Raw genomic sequence first — 22475 nt, forward strand, 5'->3', positions numbered from 1 at the left:
CAGTCACAAGTCACTTTTTCCAGTGGCTTATTAACTCCGAATGGCCCCTAAATGAATGGTTGTAAGTCGAGCATTACCTGCAATCAGTTCTTTTCACACTGCGTCACAACTGCCCAAGACCTATTATTTTTGCTCCCGGTTTGTGTCATGAACTGGGGGATTTGCTTGGCGTATACCAAATTTGAACGGGAAGACTGAATGGACCAAGGGAACATTGATTTGGGGGAAGGAGAAGGACTTCTTGGTCTGGTCTCTTATGGCAATCAACCTCTGTCCAAGATCTAAGACAGATACAATTAGATTGGTTGCAAAACCAGCCAAATAAAAGTCTGACTTAGACCCCCCCCCTTCGCCACACAGAGGGAATTCCTTTCTCCTTGCACAACTCAAGAAAATTGAGGCCACACCCTATTGCTCACACAAAATAAGGCATCTCATTACAGTGCCATGAGCTGGATTCCTCCGGTGCTTTTTTCATGCAGGGCAAGGAGAAAGTTTCATGGCTTAAACTCTTAAGATTTCAGAAGAGCTGCCACAAAGAAAAAAGAGACCCCTGCTTTTCTTTGGGGGAGGGGGGAGGCTGGCCAATCTGAGGACAGGCCAGAGAAGATTTGAAGAAGGTGGTGAGTAGAATTTCCCTTCTTACTGGTGGACAGACATGAGTTTCGGAAGATGAAGAGATAGACTCTCTCAGTAGAGTTTCTCTTTAAATATATATATATAGAGAGAGAGAGGGAGGGAGAGAGAGAGATCGACCAGGTTGCCAACTCTTTAACCCTGAACAGAGATTACTGGGAATATTTTCATGGTAAAAAAAATGAATTAAACATGATGTGTAGGTATAACTTCAGTGGATAATAAGATCATATTGCTTGTTCAAGCAACTAGCAGCCTGAGTAGGCATTTTCAGCACTCAGAGGTAAAGACTACCCGTACCAGATTCTTACTACTACTTAGGACCCCACAACGAAATAGTTTGAGGGGTCCAGTTGCTGAACAACTTGCTTAGCAGAGTTTGCTTCAATAAGAAACATCAGAAAAAAAACAAAGTGCTTTAATGTCTGTAACCAGGAAGTGCCTCTTTCCTTGTCCTACTGATCTCCTTAAGCCTCATCAGTGCTCAAGTGCCTTGTGAACCTCCAAAACTGAGCTGAGCTTGGAGGTTGGGGGTTTTTAAGGGAGCAATGAAGATAATTCAGTTGTTTCATCTTCTTGGTTTTCTACAGAATAGGAGGCCTTTTAAGTTAAACGCTTTAAAGAACTGCAGCTGAGCACAAGGTTGGTTCTTCCGCCAAGAGGCAGAAGGAAAAGACGAAGTGTCTCGATGCACAGAAACCGGGTTTAATTCTGCATCAGGCATCTGAATAGTGACTTGGCCATTAAGTCTTTTGGTGTTGGATGGCAATTATCAGGTTCTCCATACAGCAAATTGCCTTTCTTTTAAAATTAGAAGCAGTAGTAGCAGTAAATTGAATGCTAGCCAGAATAAAAAGGACGTGTGTGACTTGATAGGAATGAAAATCAGGCATGTAGAAAAATCAACCTTAATTGTTCAGTCATCTGAATGGTAACTTTCCCATCAATCCCTTGGAGCTGTATGGCAATTATCAGGTTCTCCATTCAGCAAACTGCCTTTGTTTTAAAATTAGTCATAGTAGCAGTAGTAAATTTAATACTGGTACGAAAAAAAGCAAAACGTATGTGTTCTGATGGAGATGGAAAGGAGGTAGGCAGGAAATATAAATGAATATACTGGATGTATTAATAGTATAAACTTAGGGTTTGATACAGTAAGTAGAAGGTTATTTGTTTTATGTTATAGGATGTATGGCAAAGACAAATGCCAGGAAGGTCACACTGTGTCCAATATTTTAATATTTACTCGATAAAATTAAAGAAAGAAAGAAAGAAAGAAAGAAAGAAAGAAAGAAAGAAAGGAAGAAAGGAAGAAAGGAAGTAGGTAAGGCAGGCACGGAGAAGAAAGAGTTAATTTTTTTCTCCTTTTGCAGCCAAAGTATATCCTCTTATAAATACCTTTGCTTTTGAAATGCACTGGCTTGTAAAGGAAGGTAGCAACTAGACAAAGAGAGGAAAAAATAAATAAAAGTAGTTCCTGGAGTAGGAAACACAAAACGTGCTCCCCCAAAGCTTCTGCAATTTGATGAAGATAGGGCAGCTGCTTATAAAGGACATTTAATAAACTTCACACGGGGAGAAAAACGAGATGCTTCCTGCCAGACCTGACTTGCTAAAGGGAGCACCAGGGTGGTGGTAAGGAGGAATGACTGAGAACTGTCAGATGGGGTGGTTGTTGGTTTAAGTGCTGGTCCTAGCCAAGGGTGGGGAACCATTTGCAATGTAAATTCAGTTGTTTAAGTGGGCATTCAAAACGGGGGTCTCAAGAGCTTATTATTATTATTTCAAAGATAGTGCTTTCCCAAGTGCTGGAATTAATCCAGAGAGAAAAATTCATTGCTCGGTTGGTCTGTAGGTGCAAGATTCAGAAGGATTTTTTTTTTTTTTTGACTGCTTCCCTCAATTTTTAAAATTTTTATTTAAAACCTCCAGTGTTGGAGAACCCAAAACTTTATTTATTGTTTGGGCTAAAGATTGTTAGCCAAAGTAGCTATAAAGAAAGGAAAATTCCAGACTGTTGAACTCCATGTGTGCAAGTTTTTCATTTGCAAGAAGACAGACTGAAAATTAAAAGATTACTTTAGGCTCAATTTGTGATGTCTCAGTGATATTTGCAATCATGGCAGGGTCTCTCTGAAAGTTTTAACCTCTGAGAAGGTGAGGTTGGCAGAGCTTAACCTATCACCTTTGAGGTGCAAGGCAGGTACAGCACCACTGAACTAAGGCCCTTCAATTATTTTTTGTCTACATCAGCAAATCTGGTGGCTGCAGCTGCACGCTGCATGGCTGGAAATGCATCCAACAGCCACCCAGACAGCATCATTACTGCAGGGAGTACTGAACTTAACAACCACAATTGGGGCCAGAATTTCCATTGCTACGCAAGTTGGTGATTAAGTTGCATCCAATTTTATTTTTAAAAAAATTGCCAGGGTTATTAAGTGAATCACTTTAGTTGTTAAGTGAATCACATGATTCTTAAGCAAATCTGGGTTCCCCCATTGACTTCACTTATTGGAAGCAGCTGGGAAGGTCTCAAAGGGTGAACACATGACCTGAGGATGCTACAACCCTCATACATGCATGCCAGTTGTCAAGAGCCCTAATTCTGATCACATGATTGTGGGGATGCTGCCAGTGCAAGGACCCATTGTAAGTCACTATTTTTAGTGCCGTTGTAACTTCAAATGGTCGCTAAATGATTGGTTGTAAGTTGAGGACTACCTAGGTTGGTCACAAGGATATGGGTGCTTTGCTTCAGAGCCTGACAATTGTTTTGGCCTGCACTGTTGCCTGTACCTTGGCTTATTTCTTCAGCCATTGAGATTTTTGTAGGGAAAATTATAATTCCACTTCTGTTAGGGCCATAATTCACTTTGTTCAAGAAATTCTCAGCATTGCCAAAAAAATCAGATTTAATATTGTTGCATATGCATATGCAATATTATTGTAAGTCTCTGAAAGAACTCAACAGCTGGTGAGTTAGAACATAGAATATAGACCAGGGGTGTCCAACCTTGGCAACTTTAAGACTTGTGGACTTCAACTCCCAGAATTCCTCAGCCAGCAGCTGGCTGAGGAATTCTGGGAGTTGAAGTCCACAAGTCTTAAAGTTGCCAAGGTTGGACACCCCTGATATAGACTAATAGGGTTGGAAGGGACCTTGGCCAACTCCCTGCTCAAGCAGGAGACCCTATACCAGGGGTTCCCAACCGGGGGTGCGAGACGATATTCCAGGGGGTGCAAGAAAAGTCCAGGTAAATAATAGGATATTGGCTATATGTTGGCATTTTTATTTATTATGCAATGGATTAACTTTGTTTTCATTTTAGAGTTAAGTATCGTTATTTAGTGGCCGTCACATACATAGCTGAAAAGATTCAATCCTACCATATATTTAACACGTTCAGTAGTTCCGAAAGTCTATATTTCAGGGGGTGCGAGGTTCGAGTGAAATTTCTTTAGGGGTGCAGGGTGAAAAAAAAGTTTGGGAACCACTGCCCTATACTATTTGGGGCAAATGGCTGTCCAGTCTCTTCTTGAAAACCTCCAGTGATGAAGCACCCAAAATTTCTGGAGGTAAGCCATTACACTGATTAATTGTTTTCACTGTCAGGAAATTTCTCTTTAGTTTTAGGTTGGAACTCTCTTAAATGATCTTTCATCCATTACTCCCTCTCCTGCCCTCTGGGGCTTTGAAGAATACGTCAACCCACTCTTCTTGGTGACAGCCCCTCAATAACTGGAAGTCTACTATCCTGTCACCCCTAATTCTTCACTTCATTAGACTGGACATACCTATTGTTCATCCTCCAAACCCCTAGTCATCTTTGTTGCTCTTCTCTGCACTCTTTCTGGGGTCTTAACATATATTTTTTGTATCATGGTGACCAGAACTGGATGCAGTATTCCAAGCGTGGTTTCACTATTGCAGTATATATTGGCATTGTTGCTTCATGTGATCTTGAAGCTATCTTTCTTTTTTGCTTCAGAGGTGGTTTACCAAGACACCTAGATTGCTCTCCCAGTTGCTCCTGTTGAGCCAGATACCACCTATGCTATATGCATTTGGCCATTCCCCCTACCTTGATGACATCTGCATCATTTACATGCATGTAGGGTAGGTTTATTGACAGGAACACCAGAAATAGTTTGCCATTATCTTGTTCAATGTTGCTTTTTCAACTTCCTAGTTTGGCATACAAATCTATACATCCAAATGGTTCCCTGCCCAAAAACTAATCAGGATCTCCTTTGTTTAGCTTCCAAGAACAGTCAACATTGGATAGGTATTTCACTGAGGTTTGCAGAACCTATACAACATCCTTAATATGTTCAAACAACATACTAAGCCTAAATAAAGACATACAAGCCATGGTAGTTAGCTTCACACAACAAGCTAAAACTCAAACAAATGGATCACACAATGGTTAAGTAACCATTTATAACCATGTTTCTCTCTTCACTAGATCTCAGTTTGGAGTAAACAATCCAGCAATGGGATTAAGAAACACAGCAGGCGGGTTTCAAGTAGATTGCAACTAGGTTTATGTATCCCATCAAGCCATATCACCCTAACCATGGTTTAAAGACTAAGGCATAATTGGCTAGATTCACAAAACACACTAGGCCAAAGCCAACCATTGTTGTTGCTCAGAACCACCTAAAGCTAGCTCAGCTTAGCAGGTAGTTTCTAAGTATTCTATCAGTAAAGAGATTAATATCTTACTTTTAATCTCATGCATTAGATTGAGAGATCACCTGCAATACCCACCCTAGTAACTCCCATTTGAGAATTTCTAGGAATGCAGATGTCAAAGTCCTGTTACAAACAGGCTTTGGAGAGAATAGAAGACACATATCTCTTAAAACAAGCAACTGTTTGCAGGTTCTAGAACTTGGTGAAGTAATATGATGATGAGGGAGAACTAGCAATGTCACTGAGCTGCTTAATTCTAGTAGTGCATTTTAGTTCAGGACATCAGCCAGGTTGCCACCTAATTTCTGCATCTGATCGTGTCTTTAAAGAAAAGCAGACTGGCAATCCTTGACAAGGGCTGGGCTCCATTTCTGCACATTTGGGACCTTCCTGTTATAAAGCAGAGACATTTTTAATCTTTGGCGGTTCTAAATATGGCTGCTTCAACCATACAGCAGGCAGAAGAACAATACGTTTTATCTTTTTTTTTTTTTAGTTTATTATATAAAGTACAAAAGTAAATAATAGGAAAAATAGGGGAGGAAAAAGGGAAGAAAAGAGTGTAGAAAAGAAGGAAAAAAGAAAGAAAAGGCATTGATTTCCAACTCCCTTTGGTGCAGTAGAATAAGATAGTAACAAACCCCAATTTTTCACTTTTACATAACAGTATAAACCAGCCATTTCTATAGCAACAATCTATCTAATCAGTAAAACCCAAAATCAAAGTTTCATTTTTTTTCCACCTCAAGCACAAAGTCCAGAAACAGTTTCCAAGTAGGTAATTGTATGTGTGTGTTTTAATTGTATCAAAGCAGCCAATTTAGCCATCTCTGCTAACTCCCATCAGCTTTTGCAGCCCTTCATCCATTGCAGGGATTGTAGTCAGGCGGAAGAACAATGGACAGGAGTGTTTTTGTTCCAGGGGCCACTCCTGCGCCTCCATCTGCAGTTGGATTCATTGCAGTTATCTCTACCTGCGTATGTTTTGCAATCAGCGCTACTGCTAAAGGCTTAGATCCAGCTGTTTTCTGCCTGGTTGGCATTCCTTGCTGACAAATGTATCTGTGTTGGTGCTTCTCAGGCGTTTTAGTCCAAACAAAATTTGAGCCAAGAAAATGAGTCATCAGGGAAGAGAAGAGCATCACGGCTCTCCTTATAACTGTTTACCATTGGATAGAGAACGAACTGGTTTCTTTTCCCCCACACTAATATTTTCGGTCAAACGAACAATAGTTATTTAGTATCTGACACCACCTTCAATAATTAATGGCTTCTGAGATTCTGTGCAAGATACCTGCCAAAGCCAAATGAAACCATTCAGAAAAAATGGGGACAAACATATTTGCACAACCATATTTTTAATGCATCTATCCAGGATGTTAATATGTTCCATATGGAGAATATGAAATGTTGTGTTCCGAAATAAGTCTCCCAAAGTTATATTCAAATATAATGCATTAAAGGAGAGTTCATGAATCTATTATCCTGCTGCATAAGAGCCCCTTGATCCACTTATATATAATCAACATTCTGAAAAAGAATCTCCAAAAAATGATTGAGTTTTACTCCAACTATTCAAACTGGGAGGTATGATTGCATATTGCATTTGAAATGTAAATTCTGGTTACAGAAACTGAGATGAAGAATATGACTAAGTGACTTTAGACATCAGATTGGTAGGGATTACGTTACAGTGCCTAGTTATCTGTTAACAGCTTCAAGAAAATTGCTATAGTTTTGACTGTTGAAATAAGAGGGTGTGGACAGGGATCCCCAAGTTCTTCAGCCTGTTGATCATTTTATGAAGCTTCAGATTTTTCATTGATCCCCAAACATTTAACCTTAACCCTGTGGGTGGGGGTCAATGCTGATCACTTTGGAGACCCCTGAGTTTCATCAGAGAACAAGAGATGGTTTGAACATACAGATAGACACACCCTTCACGGTGCAGTTATGGATAATTGAAATAGGCAATAATTAATGACTTTATAGAGGAGCTTTTAAAAAATGCAAATTCCCTACTTATTTAGGTTGCAACCCGCTTTCTTCATCAAGCCCAAGGCAGCATAAATACATAGCACTTGCTCCTATTTTCATGGCTTTTGCCTGTTTTTATGGGGTTTCCCCCCCTTACTTTTGTATGCTGCTCAGAATCCATTGTTCGGCATCTAATAAATACCAACAATCTATCAGTCAACAAATCAATCAACAAATCAGTTAGGTTTAAGCTAGTCTGTGTGTGTGAGAAAAGGAAAGAAAGACCCAAACTCTTTTTGCGGGATCAAACCCAAGTCTCTCCACACCTATTTAGTGCCTTCCCAATTATCTTTTACTACATTTGAGAGGAGGGATTGGCCCCTCTAAGCCCCCTAGAAGCTTCTGGGCCTGGGAAGGGGCTAGAATCAGGGTCTCACCACTCCTAGTTCAACCTGTTCACTGTCGTTTTATCATAACTCCTAGGATTGAAGCAGGGGATTGGTCGAGAGGTTCTGTGACTTAGGAAGGGCTAGACTTTGGATCTCCCTACTGCCATTCCAACACCTCGATCCCAACAATGATTCCTGGGCTAAGACAGAGAGGATATTATGGTCTGTCAAAATAGGGAGGCAGGAGGAAGAGTTGCATCCAGTCAGGCAAGAGTCCATCTCGGTCCATAGAAAGAAAAGGAGTGAAGAAAGCGTTTCAAAAGTGATCCCCTCTCTAGTTCTCTGGAAAAGAACGGGGATGGAGAAGGCATCTCAGAAAGGATCTCAGAGTCCCCTTATCAGTGAGATGATGGTGCATCAACTTAGTTAATTGGTTGATCAATAAATTAATTAGTACCCTTCCTAGTCCTCTGGAAAGGAACGGGGATGGAGAAAGGATCCCTATCAGTGAGAAGGGTGGCCTATCAATTTAATAAACCAGCAAACAAACAAATATCCTCCCTTGTTCTTTGGAAGGCAAAGGGGAGTTGTGTTACTGCAGACTCTGTTACTGCAACCTTCCCATAATGTGTGGTTTTTGTATCCTATCTGGACAACTTCAAAGGGCTGACGGAGAGGCCAAGGACAGAGAGCCATTAGCCCAAAGTCTCCCAGTGAAATTTCTCAACTTAGTGTAGATTTAAATCAGGGTCATCCCAATACTAAATCAATCCTTTTTAACCCTTTATACAGCAGAGTTGGCAACCATATGACACACACACACACACACACACACCTAATTTTTTTCAGCCCTCACTTTTAGATCTCTACTGGGCAAAAAACAGACTCATGCTTTTCACCAGTTTGAAGTGGGCAATGCGCCAAATCCATAGCATTTCCCTCTGACTGATCTGGGTGGCCATCTAAAGCCTGCCTGCCTTCAATACAGGTAGTCCCCGACTTATAACAATTCATTAAGTGACCGTTCAAAGTTACAACGGCACTAAAATCAGGGACTTGGGACCATTTTTCACGGTTACGACCTTTGCAGCAGCCCCATGATCATGTGATCCAAATTCAGGTGCTTAGCAAGCGGTTCATATTTATGACCATTATTGTGTCCCAGGGTCACGTGATCTGCTCTTGCGACCTTCTGATAAGCAAAGTCAGCGGGGAAGCCAGATTCACTTCACAACCGGGTTGCTAACTTATCAATGGCAGTGATTCATTTAACAACTGCAGCAGGAAAGATCATAAAATGGGGCAAAACTCACTGAGCAAATGTCTCACAACAGCAGAAATTTTGGGCTCAATTGTGGTCGTAAGTCGAGGACTACTTGCAGTGATAAGTCATCCCAGCAGTGGCTGGATGATGCTATTAAACTGCTATCAAGACTGGCCTCCTAGCTTTTTTTTAAAGTAAAGCAAAGACTTCTTACCAAACATCCCCGTCCAAAACACCCACACACAAACACGCACACACGCACACACACACACCCTGCTGTTGCCTCCCAGAACACATGATGCGCCTTTTGACTTCCCAACATATAGTATTGTGGAGCAGCCATGAAGTGGAAAGGAAAACATGGATCAGATTTATAATCTATTGCATTGAAAAACTGAAGTTTGGCCAAGTCAGTGAGAAGCCAGATCAGTTCCAGCAGAAAGATCTATTAACTGCAGCTGGCAAAGCAGGGACTTTAAGAATCCTATCAAGAGGTCGGCTGAAATTGCCTGTCAAAGCCTTGAAAGAACAGTAAAGCCACATCAGTAAGGACAAGAAGAAATAAAGAAAATTAGGCATGATTCAAGATCTGTTCAAGTAGTATTGGATAGATTCTTAGATTCTTCTGTCTGGCCAGCTAAACCACACAGCTGCCAACATTTTTACTCTCCTGCCTTGCTTTCTCTATACAGTGGCTACATTTCAGGCAGCAGCAGCTGACAATTTATTACGTTCTCTTTTCTTGCAAGGATGTCTGCAGGGTCTAATGAAAAAAATCTTTAATAAAAGGAAGGATGATTGATTTTGAGGGAGGAAGGAAGGAAGGAAGGAAGGAAGGAAGGAAGGAAGGAAGGAAGGAAGGAAGGAAGGAAGGAAGGAAGGAAGGAAGGAAGGAAGGAAGGAAGGAAAAAATAAAGATCACAGAAAAAAGAAGAGAAAATTACTACTACTACTACTTCTACAACTACTTTTCTGCTGCCATTTGCTTTCTCTGCCTATAAAGGCCATGGCAAAGCAAAATTTTAAGAACTATTTGCAAAGGTTTTGTTTGTTTGTTTGCCTCGAAATTTCTTAGAATGCAATTTTGGGCACTAGGCTTCAATGCCAAGCAGGACCTAAATTTGAAAAAGTTTTAATTTGACTATCCTCTGGACTAAGTAACATGGAACTTAATTGATCAATTAAATAATATGATTTGGTTCTTGGATTATGCAGAATCCAATTATCACATGGGGGGAAAGAAATCCACGCAAATAGAAAACTAATCTGTGCGGAAAAGGCTGCATTTGTATGCTAGCTTTCTTCGTGGAGGGATTAGTTGTATGGAAAACATGCCTTTGCTCATTTATGGGAATTCACTGGAATCATGAGAACCACTAGTTAAAAGTTAGTTTATTTCTTACAGAAGGAGACAAGAGGGGAGAGGCAAGATTGTCTAGTTTTTCCTGTTTCTTTTGAAGAGCATATATAAACCTCCCACAGGTTAGTTTATTACTTGCAGAAGGAGGCCTGCTTAACGTCAACTAGCAAGAGAATAAGCTGTTTCAGAGCTAAGGAAGGGAGAATAGATTATATCAAAAGGAAGGTGAGGGAAGAATACCATTTTTGAAAACTCTACTGTATGAAAGCAGAAAAAATAAAATGATAAAAATCCATCAAGTCCAAAAGAAAAAAAAGTTCTGCTCAAATTCTATTAACTTTCTTTCTTTTTTGTTCTTTTTTTCTTTTCTTTCTTTCTCTCTCTCTCCTCCTCCCTCCCTCTTTCTTTCTTTCTTTCTTTCTTTCTTTCTTTCTTTCTTTCTTTCTTTCTTTCTTTCTTTCTTTCTTTCTTTCTTTCTTTCTTTCTTCTTTTGTTTCTGGAGTTTATTAATTTATTAAGCTTCACCAAAAAGTTTTCAAGCTATCCCCTGCTCAAACATGATTTTCTTTGACTTTGAAATCAGCTGGACACCTACATAACCTTTTTAAAAAAAAAAAAAAAGGAAAAGGAGGCCTTTGAAAGATGGGAAATGTGTGGACCTTTCATCTCTACTGCCTGATTATTATATAGAGCCATCTGTAATTACAATGGAGAAAAGAGACATACACCTGTAGATGTTGTTGTTTTCCTGTCTGTCCTTGGGATCCAGGGCTGATCCTTTTAACGCCTTACCTTCCACAGTCCATGTAGTCCTGCTGTCTAGAGGAGGGGTCTCCAACCAGTGGTGGGATTTAGATTTTTTTACTACCGGTTCTGTGGGCGTGGCTTGGTGGGCATGGCAGGGGAAGAATACTGTAAAATCTCCATTCCTTCCCCACTCCTGGGGGAAAGTTACTGCAAAATCCCATTCCCTCCTCCCCCCACTAACCTGCTTTCCAGCTCCATTCTCCTGTGCAGGGCAACAAAAGAAGACCCAGCCAATCAACTGGGACTCGGGAGGCAGAGAATAGATGGAGCGGGACCAGTTAGACGGAGCATTTGCCGGTTCTCCAAACTACTCAAAATTTCTGCTACTGGTTCTCCAGAACTGGTCAGAAGTGCTGAGTACCACCTCTGTCTCCAACCTTAGCAACTTTAAGGCTTGTGGACTTCAACTCTCAGAATTCTGGGAGTTGAAGTCCACAAGTCTTAAAATTGCCAAGGTTGGAGGCCCCTGCTCTAGAGATTTGGGACATTGAACTTCAGTGCATTTGAAGATTGGTAGACAAGGGAATGCAAACCCCTTTTATTTATTAAATTTATTTATTGTAAATATTGTCATTTACTGACAAGTGACTTTGGATGGCTTCCAATGGCATAATACGGTAATATAAAACAATTAGAACCTTACATACATCAAGTGTTAAAAACATTGAAAGTTAAGAAAAAAACTGGATAAAAGGGACCAATATATAAACAGAGTACAGCTGGGATCTTTTCCTTTCTATACAAGACACCAAGATAAACCAACATCATGTGCATTCCTGCATACAGGTAGTCCTCAACTTACAACCATTCATTCGATGTTTGAAGTTGCAACAGCAATGAAAAAAAGTGACTTACAATGGGTCCTTGCACTTATGACCATTGCAGCAACCCCACGGTCATGTGATTAAATGACCGTGGTAACTAGCTTACAGCTACAACTGTTGCAGTGTCTCAGAAGACATGTGATCACCATTTGCAACCTTCTTACAAGCAAAGCAGTTGTTAAATGAATCACACAATTGTTAAACAAATCCCTAATTCATTTTGATTGTCAGAAGCCAACTCGGAAGATTGTCAATGGTGATCACCTGATCACAGGACAACGCAACAGTCATAAATACATGGCAGTTGTCAAGCATTCCAATTTTATCATGTGATTGTGAGGGTGGTCATAAGTGCGAGGACCGGTTCTAAATCATTTTATTTTCAGTGCTGTTGTAACTATGAATGGCCATTAAACCAAGCTGAATATCACTTGCATTAAGCCACCAGGTGCTTTTGGTTAGGCAGAATAAATAAACTCATTCAGTGGCTGAGTTCACACAACATGCTGTACTAAAAAGGGATTGGATGATTCAAATGTCTGCATGGGAACAGGGAATTCTGCCCCGGTGGAATTTTCTTGTATGAATTAAGCTATTGTATCAAGCCATAATTTGGTTTGGTTTGGAGATAGATTACATGTTTTGTTTTGTTAACTGGGTTTAAGATTCATCAGGTTGAATCAAAGAGGCTTAGCCTTATTATTGTTATTATTCATTCTAACCCACCTTTTACAACTGTATTAGCCCTAAAACAAGCCATTAGGGTTTATTCAGCAAACAATTATTTTAAAATTAACTTAACATCATGTATGGAGCCCATGATTATCTTTTGGTACTCAGGAAATTCCGGACTGGCTAGAAAAAATCCAGATAATCCATTTCTGGTTGAAATCTCAGGAAACATTGTTGTAATTTTGCATAGTCTTATGTTCTTTAGGAAACTTTTTTTTAAATGTCTATTGGAAAAAAAATGGTAGGAAACCTACAGTCAAAATACAAGCGGCTCCACCTGTTTGATGGGTTCTTTGCAGATGCACAAAAAAACTTTGATCTAATTGCTCACAAGCACCACAATTAAAGGAGAGAAAGGGGAATTGGACAGCTCCCAAGACACAAGCAGGATTTCCTAGCTAAGAACAGCTGCTATTCTGGCAAAACCTGATTGAACTGAACTTTGGAACAGCCAATATATAAATAGTCCTCGGTTTACGACCACAAACATTGTGGTCACACATTGAACCCCAAATTTCCATTGCTAAGCAAGACAGCTGCTGAGTGGGTTTTGCCCCATTTTATAACCTTTCTTGCCACAGTTATTAAGTGAATCACTGTAGTTGTTAAGTTAGTAACATGGTTGTTAACTGAATCTGTCTTCCCCATTGACTTTGCTTGTCAAAAGGTTGCAAAAGAGGATCACGTGACCCTGGAATACTGCAACCTTCATAAATACATAAGTTGCCAAGTGTCCAAAATTTTGATCACATGACCACAGGGATGCTGCAATAGTCATAAATGTGAAAAATGGTCATGAGTTATTTTTTTTTAGTGCTGTTGTAACTTTGAACAATCACTAAACTGGGTATAAGCTACCTGTATGTGTCTGGCCAGAACTTCAATAAGATGCTTATATTTGTATGTCAAATCCCTATTCAACATACAACTCCAGGAGCCCCTGGAAAAATTAGGCAGTTGGGAGAGTGGTGTAATTAGGTTCACAGATTATGCCATATCCTAGTCTGAATTCACATACTTTTATGCCATGCACAGGATTCTTAGCACCTGATCTGAGGTCTATGATAACTTGCCACAGCCAATTCACAGACAACTTGCCAGCCAATTTGGCGCGGATAACTCACAGCAGGACAGTTTCCCTATAGGACAAGAGAAATAGAATCATGAAAAAATAGAACATAGAATCGATAGAAATAGTGGAATAGAATCATGAAAGACAGGATGCCAAAGGAGGGACAAAATGAACTGGGAATAGCAAAAATTAAAATAATTTTTGGATTATTTTAAATAATTAAATTGAATTGCTGAATTGTCCCCCATTAAGTTGTCCCATGGCAAGTTGGCCATGGTAAGTTGTTCCACAATGAGTTGGCCGTGGCAAGTTGACTCTGGCAAGTTGGCTGCAGCAATTCATCCCATTCTACATGATGTGAGTCCAGCTCTGTATCTTGAAAACTGTACTTTATGACATTGGACTGGCATATGCAATATGTGGCCTGCATATGGTCCTGAATAGCAAGAAATGTGGCCCCACAAGATATAATAAAAGATTAAAAAAATAAAAGAAATTTGTTATTTGTATATGTTAACTATATCATATATTTTGTATGTGGCCCAAGATAATTCATCTTCACTCAATGCAGCCCATGCAAGCCAATGGTTGGACAGTCGTGACTCAGTGTATTACGTATATCCAGAAAATTGCAGTTTGTTCAGTTGTTATGCTTGAACAAACCATGACCCGGTTGCTTAGCTCAGTTTATGAACTAAATTTCTTTTTGGCAGGTGAAATCAACCACAGCTTAATAACATATGTGAAACAATCTATAAAAGAATATTATGTTGCTTTCATCCATGAACAGCTTAGAAGCAGCCCATATTGGACGCCCAATAAAATAATTGCAAACATACTAATGTTGTCTCTTAACAAATCCAAATGAGTCAAGTGGCAGTGGGTGTGTGGTCAAATTTATTGTAAACATTCTCTTACCTGGAATGGGTTTCATTATTTTCCCTCCAAGACTTCTTCAGAAACCAAGATTTGATAGGCAAATTAATGATGGGGAGAATGCCACTTGGGCAAAGTTGCCAAGGAGTTAGCTAGTTGGAATGGCCAATACCAGACACCAATAATGAGAAGGAAAAAAAAACTCTTAGCAAGAAATGGATCAGAGAAACTCAAACATTTATCAGAATAACAGAGTTGGAAGGGACCTTGTAGGTTATCTAGTCCAACCCCCCCCAACCCCACCTAAGCAGGAGACCTTACACTATTTCTGACAGATGGCAATCCAATATTTTTGCACCCCATATATTACTGAGAACATTCCACAGGAATGGACTAGACTAGACTAGACTAGACTAGACTAGACTAGACTAGACTAGAATAGAATAGAATAGAATAGAATAGAATAGAATAGAATAGAATAGAATAGAATAGAATAGAATAGAACATGTTATTGGTTAAGTGTGATTGGACACACAGGAACTGTGTACATAAGTTCTCAGTATACAGAGTAATAATAATCATCATAATAATAATCATATCAAAGTAATAATAATTATAATAATGATACCATTAGGAGAAGGCTGTGGAACAGATGAGAAAGATAAAAGTAATACATAAAAAATAATTAAATCCCAAGCAAGACAAGGTTAAAGACTTGGAACGGATCTTGAAACACAGGAAAATCCAAGACATTATTTAAAAGCAAAGAGGTTGCTATGTAAGAAATGGCCTTTGGCAGGGGAACATAGACAAGGCATTAATACACCATGAAATATGAAGAAGGAGGTGCAGAAAGTAGAGGAAATGTCATTCAAGATGGGGCTGGAAACAGTGGGCGGGCATGTGTCACCCAGTTCTGACTTAGAGATCTGAGAAGCCGCCTGCTGGGATGAATTAGAGGAAGCACGCTGACCGTTGATGGGTGTAACCCAGAGAGTGGGATTAAAATCAGTAATGGCCAGAAGAACGGGGCCAAGAGGAAAGAGTGGGTGGCAAAGGAGGGGAGATGAAAAGGCAAGAAAGAGGAAGTAAGGCAGAAGCAAATTTGGGCCTAAGCCTAGGAGGATTAAAAAGAACAAGCTTTTATTTTTATTTATTTATTTATCAACTTTATTGGCTGCCCATCTTATAGCAGGGTAAGTCTGAGTGATTTACAATATTGAAAGATAAAACTGTAAATATAAAATACTACAAAATGTAGAAATACAAAATACAGAAGCTGAAGGATGGGGAGGGTGGGAGTAGGACGAGCAGAGGGGAGGTGGGATCTGAATGTGAACCTGTCAGCCACTCCCAACATGAAACTTCACCTTTGGAACCCCAAAGTAACTGGCCGTTCCATAAGGCTCTTATGGAAAATCAGATGGGTGGCAAGATGTTCCAGAGATCAGACCCAATGGCAGAGAAGGCCCTTCTGCTGGACCCCACCAGCCAGAATACCCTGGCCAATGGGGCCCACAGCATGCCTCCTCGGCCAGCACATGTGGGGCAGGCCAATCCCAAGAGATGGTCCCTTAATAAACCTGAACCCATGCCATGAAGTGTTTGGCAGCCCAGAAGAATCAAAGAAATATGGCTTCCAAGCTGGCAGGTTTTCAAGGTGATTATCAACCACCTTGAATTGCACCCACAAGCAAACCAGCAGCCAGTGCAGTTCACAGAATGGTTGTGTTGCATGTCACCCTCTTTCCAGATCCCAGGTCTTTTAAAGGCCAGAACCTCATTAAACTAGAAGGCTTAACATTGTCTGCGATTGGGTCCACAAGACACTTGTACCAAACTGCAAGAAAAAATGGGGATCTTGATATGTTACAGGGAAACAAGCACATCCGCTAAAATGCCGCCTCCTTCTTGGAGTCCGTCAACCGATAGCTTGATTACATCAAGACAGCATTTTGTCAATATTTTTTCAGCAATGAAGATCTAAGAGAGGAGGGGAAAGGAGAAGGAATTAGGAATAGATAAGGGGTTAGAAAAATGCTGCACTGCTGCAGATCAAAACAATCAAAACAGGGCTGTGTGGCCTTGCATGGGGGGGTCACAGAAGCCCACACAATCATGGCTGGCCCCATAAGAATCCCCCCCCCCGCATATATATTAACAACTGCTAACAATCATGCCTCCCCCAAAGTTGGAATTTTTCACCTTTTGAAATTGTATAATGTTATTTTTATAATTGTAAAACTTTTAAATTTTAAATTAATTCTGATTTTAATGTTGATTTTATTGAATTTTATTGTACACCACCCAGAACCTCTCTTTGAGGGAGATGGGCAGTGAAGAAATATGATAGACAGACAGACAGACAGACAGACAGACAGACAGACAGACAGACAGACAGAAAGATGCCTCGATCTGGATGGATGGATGGTTGGATGGATATGTGCCATTAAGTTGTCAATAACCACATAGATTTTTTCCCCCATAATGATCTGTCCCTAATCAAGTCTTCGAGGTCTTCTTTGCCTTGCTCTCAAGGTGCTTTCTTTGGTAAAAATACACAGGTGGTTTACTACTGTTTTCTTCTGGACAGTATGAATGGATGGCTTTGTGATTGTCCCTAAAGTGATTGCCCACTCCAGCATCTCCCTGTGTTGCTGCTGACCACTATAGATATCTGCTTCCTTGGCAGAAGGGATGACCTTCACACCTTGGATGACCCTGCTGGGAATGTATGGTCCTGACATACACTTACACCATTCTTTGCTTATCCCTCTCAGGAACACGAACACTACCTACCTACCACAATGGGGCAGCAGAGCAGGACTTGGGAGGAGTAGGTGAGGCCAGAACAAAACTCAAATTTGACCATTAAGTTGCAGTTTCTTCACAAACATATTGTACATTCTCCTCTATGCCCAATGGACAACAACTTTTAAAAAGATTGAGAACTATGCACTTGTCCTGAATGATCCTTTATCATGGATGGGGCAGTCTGGTGCAAGTTCCCAATTATGCGCCCCTGCATTGTAGATTTTTTTAGGCCTATCTTGTTATGTTTGGGACAAAAATTAGAACCATATTTTCTGACTGTATTTTGTCTGAACTGATTATGGCAAGCTGTCTTTGAATAAGTTAAGAGGACATTATTTTTTTAAAAAAATAGGCTGGTGGCAGTCAGGGAAGCAATCAACATCCTGAGAATGCAAAATCCTAAAGCATTTCATTCTTTACCCAAGCATCCAAAGAGCACTCAGTTAGATTAGTGTTTCTCAACCGTGTCAACTTTAAGACTTCAGCTTCCAGAATTCCTCAGCCAGCAAGGTTGAGGAACATTGATTTAGACACTTGGTAGGCAGTATGTCCATGCTGTACTTTTGGACCATACCAGTTGCTGAACAGGAGACAGGTGTATCAAGTCAAAACCTTCCCCAACTATGGTCTTGGAAACCGCTTTACTCCAATAAATTATTTCAAGGATATTCTGGGAAACCACTAAGGTGTGAGTCAACTAAACATAATAGCTGAATAATGAGTTATCTCCAGTCTCAGTAAATAAATATTGTGACACCGGCATTTTCAGCCAGAGCAAACTATCTGCCTGAAATAAAATCAGAGAAGAAAAATGGCCAAGATAATTTCAGAGAATGTAATTTATTTGTAGGCTGGTTGGTTTGGAATGAATGAATGCACACACACACACACATACACATCCACCTTAAGTAATTCTGGGAGTTAACAAACAAGACATAAAAGCCATATTTTAAAAACACTAATATAAAACAATGCAGAATGCAATTAAAAAATATTAAGAAGATTGTTCTATCTTGTCAGAAGCTAATGTCAATAATATCATGATGTAGTTAGTATAACAATGGGACTGTAATTGCAGAAGGGAATAGCATTCCATCCTATTTAAATTACTTATGAATCATAACTGTGCATAAGTCAGCAAAGGCAAGAGAAAACCCCATGTTTGGCATACTTGGATGCTGTGATCTAAATACCCAAAGGTTTGGGACAGTTTCCGTCTATTTCATATTTTCTGACTGTATTTTGTTTGAACTGAATATAGTCAGTGATATTTGAACGAGTTTAGAGGATGTTATTTTAAAAAACAACAACAAATAGATGGGTGGCAGTCAGAAAAACAATCACACCCTTGCATTTTAAGCTTTAAGGATGTGAAAGGTAACGGAAGGAAGAAAACACAAGATTGGGGGCATCTAGCAAGAAGAAAGGATCCATGTGTTTAGAGAAAGCAACAGGTCCTTCAAAGTTCTAGATAAAGTTCTGTGAGGGTCTCTAAGGAAAGCTAGGGTCATACAGCATTCAGGTTAAATGAAAAAGAGATGGGGTAGTACATTATGGGGAAACCAATCGTTATTTTAACAACTAGTGTAAATTATGTCTGCACATGAAGCCATCGTTTAGATGATGTTTTCCGATATCGTATATAATATGAACCCCTGGTAGTTTGTTTTGCAAACCTGGATTTGGAGCTTAGGATATTGTATGAACCCAGCCTATGGACCATGCAAAGATTCTTATCAACTATTTTATGTCCTATTGATGTGGAAATGACTTCCACAGTCCATTCCTGCATAATTCTGAAGGAAATTTTACAAAATTACCCATTGGTAGAGAGACCTGGACAGCAGTATTTTGAAAGGAAATGTAAGTGGAAGGGACCTTGGAGGTCTTCTAGTCCAACCCCCTGCTCAAGCAGGAAACCCTACACAATTTCAGACAAACAGTTGTCCAATTTTAAAAACCTCCAGTGTTGGAGCACACACAACTTCTAGAGGCAAGTCATTTCACTGATTAATTATTCTTACTCTCAGGAAAATGAAGTGAGGTTCTGCATGTTGGACCCAACTTAGCATGAGAGCCAACTTGCATCTCCCTTGGTGCCCTCTATCTTTGGTGCCCCAAACAGTGTGAATATACAATTCAACCACATTTTGGCAGGTAGAAAAGCAGAGCATTAGTTTATGCATGTACTTAAACTATTAAATATCAATTGCCTTTTCTTCCTGTTCTGCTCTACTCACTTCTTTGAGCCCCAGTTACTTTCTGTGATCATACCTACCGCTCTGAGTAACATCCTCAAGATATTATGTTGGATTAAAAGCAAATATAAGCATTAGAAAGTTACCTAACACTTGAACACTAGGAAACTGATTTAACTATGTGCTTCTCTTGACTTTCCAGGTGCTCGTGAGCTGGGACTCCAACTTCCATCGCCATGGACTGGAAGACATTACAGGGTCTGCTGAGTGGAGTGAACAAATACTCCACTGCTTTTGGCCGCATCTGGCTCTCTGTGGTCTTTGTTTTTCGTGTCCTTGTTTATGTGGTAGCTGCTGAGCGGGTGTGGGGAGATGAGCAGAAGGATTTTGACTGCAATCACCGGCAACCTGGTTGCACCAATGTTTGCTACGATCATTTTTTCCCCATCTCCCATATCCGTCTCTGGGCCCTGCAGCTTATTTTTGTCACTTGCCCATCTCTGCTCGTCATCATGCACGTGGCCTATCGTGAGGACAGAGAAAGGAAGAACCGAGAAAAGAATGGGGAAAACTGTCCCAAACTTTATAGCAACACTGGAAGGAAACATGGTGGTCTTTGGTGGACTTACCTCCTGACACTCTTCTTCAAGCTAGGTATTGAGATCATCTTCCTCTATCTGCTCCACAGAATTTGGGACAGTTTTGACCTGCCACGCCTGGTCAAGTGTGATCTGAAACCGTGCCCCAATACAATTGATTGCTACATTGCTCGGCCTACTGAGAAGAAGATTTTCACATACTTCATGGTAGGGGCATCAGCTCTTTGCATTGTCCTCACCGTGTGTGAGATCTTCTACCTCATCTTCAAGAGAGTGATCCGCTCAATGAACAAATGGAAGAAGAACAAGAAGTCCCTGACCTACAGCAAGGCCTCCACATGTCAGTGCCATTCGAGGATGGAACATGCACAGGATGGGAAATTAAAGAATTCCCCCTTAGAAGGCCTCAGAGCTTCTGCACCTAACCTGACTTTAATCTGAGAGGGAGAAGAAGCAAATCCAAAATGGCCCCATGCCAGGACACATTTTCCAAACATAAACTGGGGAGGGAGGGAGGACATGAAGTGGAAGCCTTCCATTGAATCACTAACCAAATTTTCCACAAGGGAAGGGCCACAATGATTGAAGGGGAGCTGACAGGAACACTGCCATGTTTATTCAGGTCTAAAGTCAAGGCCATCTGTTTTCACATTATAACTAAGCTAAGTATGCACACACTTCATATGCTCTGGCAATCTATGTTGGTTTGTTCTCCAAAACCTTCTAGAAAAATTGTAACCTTCTACATTCTCAGGTTTATGCTTTCTACTTTTCTAAAGTCTCTCAGAAGACAGACAAACATCTGCACACAATATGTTGTGGTCTTTAAAACCCAGGACAGCCAAAATCTATGACCCTTGATTTCTTCAACTGATTTATTTAGTTGTTCATAGAGTTGTTTATAGAGTGTTAATCACTGAATTGCCTGAGAAGGAGGGGAGTAAATGAATTAGGGAAATTCAGTAAACATGGATAATTTAACCTAGATGTCCTCCCTTCTCTTGCAGACCACAGTTCTCTGAAATAACAAATGCCAATGCAATCTACAAAGCCGTTGAAACAAAGCACACTGAAAGGTTGTTTTAGCTGAATTTCCTCTCCTGAATTTTACCTGGAGGAAATCCACTCTGAATTTGTTCATATTTGAGGAACTCCCAGGGAAGCAAAGTCTTGCTAGGCAAATTTTGCAAGACAGAGGAGAAGAAAGTCTGCTTACACTATTCCTATCCCATTTATAGTTGAGGTTGATGACAGTACCCACTGTTGAATAGAAAGTACCTTAACAAAGCATTATTTATATCATAATTATCTACTGACAAAAACAAAGATGTTGAGTTGAGTTAAAAAGGAATGAGACAGTATTTTCTTCTCTAAAGTCTTCCAGACATGACATGGCCTTCTATTCTCTGGAAAAGACGGAGGTATACTGACATGGGAAGCTAAATTTGATATAGCTAGAAGGGATGATGAGGGGACAAAAAAGAGGGAAGAGCATCCTTGGTTTTCTTCTTCCTGAATTTTCTCCTACTTTTCATTCATTACTCTGATGAAACTTTCCCCAATTCTCCACCCTCATCCCGTCTGAAACAGAGAAAATCCTGATGAAATCAAGTGTAATGTAACATTTGAAATTATTCTGGAAGAATTAGTCCAGAGAAAATGGGACATGTCTTAAGAAGAGAAGTGGAGGGAAACATTATTCGAAATTGATGTTTACAGCTCAGTTTAGCCAAAAGGAACAAATCAAGCAACAGAAAAGATTTTGCTTTTAGCAAAAATATTTAAGCTATTTTGACACAAGTGTGGATCTTATGACTATAGAATCTTATGACTACAGAATTTTTTTGTAAATAGATTTTGTGTCTCCTTAACTGAATTCCATGTAAACCATCCTCCATGCAGAGCAAGAATTAAAATCATATTTAAAGTATTTGTTTGGCTGATGCTTCTGTTGCTGTGGGAAATAAAATCCATGATGAACAAACTTTAGGCAGGACTTGTGACTCATTTTGGATCAGTTAGCAACAGAGAGCAGGAACAAGTTTCTTTCTTTTATTAATTTTTCTTACAGAAATGTTTATTAACCATGTAAAATTGATGTAAATTTAAAGAAGAAAGTAAACATGAGTAAAAGAAAAGTACTAAGTAAAAAAGAAAAGAGAACAAAGGAGGGAGAGGGGAGGGGAGGGGAAGGGAAGGGAAGGGAAGGGAAGGGAAGGAAAAGAAAG

At 40.0% G+C, this 22475-nt stretch overlaps 1 protein-coding gene across 2 annotated transcripts; it reads left to right on the forward strand.

Moving 5' to 3' along the window:
* The first annotated feature begins 359 nt into the window (after window positions 1-359).
* On the forward strand, window positions 360-22177 carry GJB3 (gap junction protein beta 3). 2 transcript variants are annotated; one of them, XM_026680618.2, is made up of 2 exons: window positions 360-623; window positions 19851-22177. In XM_026680618.2, the coding sequence occupies exon 2, from the start codon at window positions 19885-19887 to the stop codon at window positions 20686-20688; it is 804 nt and encodes a 267-aa protein (XP_026536403.1). In that variant the 5' UTR covers window positions 360-623; window positions 19851-19884; the 3' UTR covers window positions 20689-22177. The 2 variants fall into 2 exon arrangements, with proteins under 2 accessions (XP_026536403.1, XP_087826655.1); XM_087970529.1 differs by lacking the exon at window positions 360-623 and adding an exon at window positions 17422-17476.
* The last annotated feature ends 298 nt before the right edge of the window (window positions 22178-22475 follow it).

Source organism: Notechis scutatus, chromosome 8 (assembly GCF_049901735.1).
Source record: "Notechis scutatus isolate UNSWTSFEM ecotype Mainland chromosome 8, rNotScu1.2, whole genome shotgun sequence".
NCBI lineage: Eukaryota > Metazoa > Chordata > Lepidosauria > Squamata > Elapidae > Notechis > Notechis scutatus.

Excerpts from the sequence above, each read along its gene's own strand:
- GJB3 (XM_026680618.2), top strand. The coding sequence starts at position 19,885 with ATGGACTGGAAGACATTACAGGGTCTGCTGAGTGGAGTGAACAAATAC.